The sequence below is a fragment of the Cynara cardunculus genome (assembly GCF_001531365.2).
Source record: "Cynara cardunculus var. scolymus isolate 2C chromosome LG 10, CcrdV1, whole genome shotgun sequence".
Classification (NCBI taxonomy): domain Eukaryota; kingdom Viridiplantae; phylum Streptophyta; class Magnoliopsida; order Asterales; family Asteraceae; genus Cynara; species Cynara cardunculus.
Window position 1 is genome coordinate 24,960,474 of NC_037537.1, and position 1,479 is coordinate 24,961,952.

Sequence of the window (1,479 nt, forward strand, 5' to 3'; positions counted from 1 at the left end):
GAGTTGACACTTTGCTCTCTTTCTTTTTCTTCAGGATGGTTACAGACATACCAGGCACCACTGACACCTCTTTTGGTATATTCTTACTTATCTCAATTAGAACATGTTTTTCCATTTTGTCGACTTTAAAGTACACAAATTTAACAACTCCGGTATATACATTTCTGGACCCAGGAATATTACCGAACGGGTAAAATCGTTCGATGCGTTTTTAGCTGAATTTTACTGTTTTGAGGATTTTTTTTTTTTTAACGTTTTTTTGTTAATTTCGAGGGATTTTTGAGTTTTTTGGTTGATTTCAAGTGAAAAATTTTCGGTTTCTTGGTTGATTTTGAGAGACTTTTTCAGTGTTTTAGTTGATTATATTTAAACGTGGTGTTGGATATGTACGGTTTTCGAACATTTGTCAAAAGAATATGCAAAGAGTTTTGTTAAGACAATAATTCTAAACGTATTTCTAGTGATGTTTATAACGTGATCCACAGTAGAGATTAGTGGAATATAAGTTACAACATCCAACTTCATGACACTATAAGCCATTCGTACTCAAAACTTTTTTGGAAAATTGAAGAAACAGACACATATAGTAATGTGATTATCAAGTACATGTACTACCAATAGCAACAATGTGAATAGGGTTATTATAGTCATTTTTTTAGTTTTTAAAGATACGTCCAAACCCATCAAATCACAAGTCTGAGGTCTTTTATAGACTTAATTTGTATCAGTTGTGGTAAAGGTAAGATTCGTATACATCCTGCTAATGAGCAAGAACATGCCCGATATAATTGGTTCATTTTGTTGTATCCCGAACTCAATACATCTGCATTATTCTATGTAGATTTCGACCATTTGAGAAAACCGTCTTAAAGCTAGAATGTTACAAAGACTAAGGATATGTATTTCGTTGGATTGTGTGTGTATTTTTTCTGTAGGAAAAGAGTTGATGAATTATGAGATGCCAAGGCCAGGCATTGGTGTCCACCGGTATGCGTCCGTTTTCTTCGTTTCTTAACCGAATGTACGTCTAACGTTTTTTTTTACTTAACTAGTTTATGGATGTGTGTACGTAGATATGTGCACTTACTTTTTAAGCAGAAGGGTAGACAGACTGTGAGTTGTCCATCTTCGAGAGACAAATTCAACACTAGAAGCTTTGCTCATGAAAATGAACTTGGTTTGCCGGTTGCTGCTATCTTCTTTAATTGTCAAAGAGAAACTGCTGCTAGAAGACGCTAGTTCTTGTTGCCTAAATCGCTACTACGAAAGAATCAAGAACAAGATCATTGTGAGTCTTGATGTAATACTTACTTCATCTAAATAAGCAGATAAACTGGTTTTTTCAGAGATTTCGAAGTGAGCAGCATTTCTAATAATTACAATCAGATAGTTTTATTGCAAACTAAACATTGTACTTAATAAATTGCAAAAGAGAATATGCGATAAAAAAGACCATGACGTTTCAATAACCATTTTTAT

At 33.6% G+C, this 1,479-nt stretch overlaps 1 protein-coding gene across 1 annotated transcript in view; it reads left to right on the top strand.

Annotated features, from left to right (window-relative positions):
* The window catches only part of LOC112519392 (CEN-like protein 2), a 2,837-nt gene extending 1,598 nt beyond the window's left edge, over positions 1-1,239 (top strand). The window contains exons 3-5 of the mRNA XM_025127473.1: positions 35-75; positions 936-987; positions 1,074-1,239. Of these exons, the coding sequence (XP_024983241.1) occupies positions 35-75; positions 936-987; positions 1,074-1,239 (259 nt within the window). The remainder of the gene's footprint in view (positions 1-34; positions 76-935; positions 988-1,073) is intronic.
* The last annotated feature ends 240 nt before the right edge of the window (positions 1,240-1,479 follow it).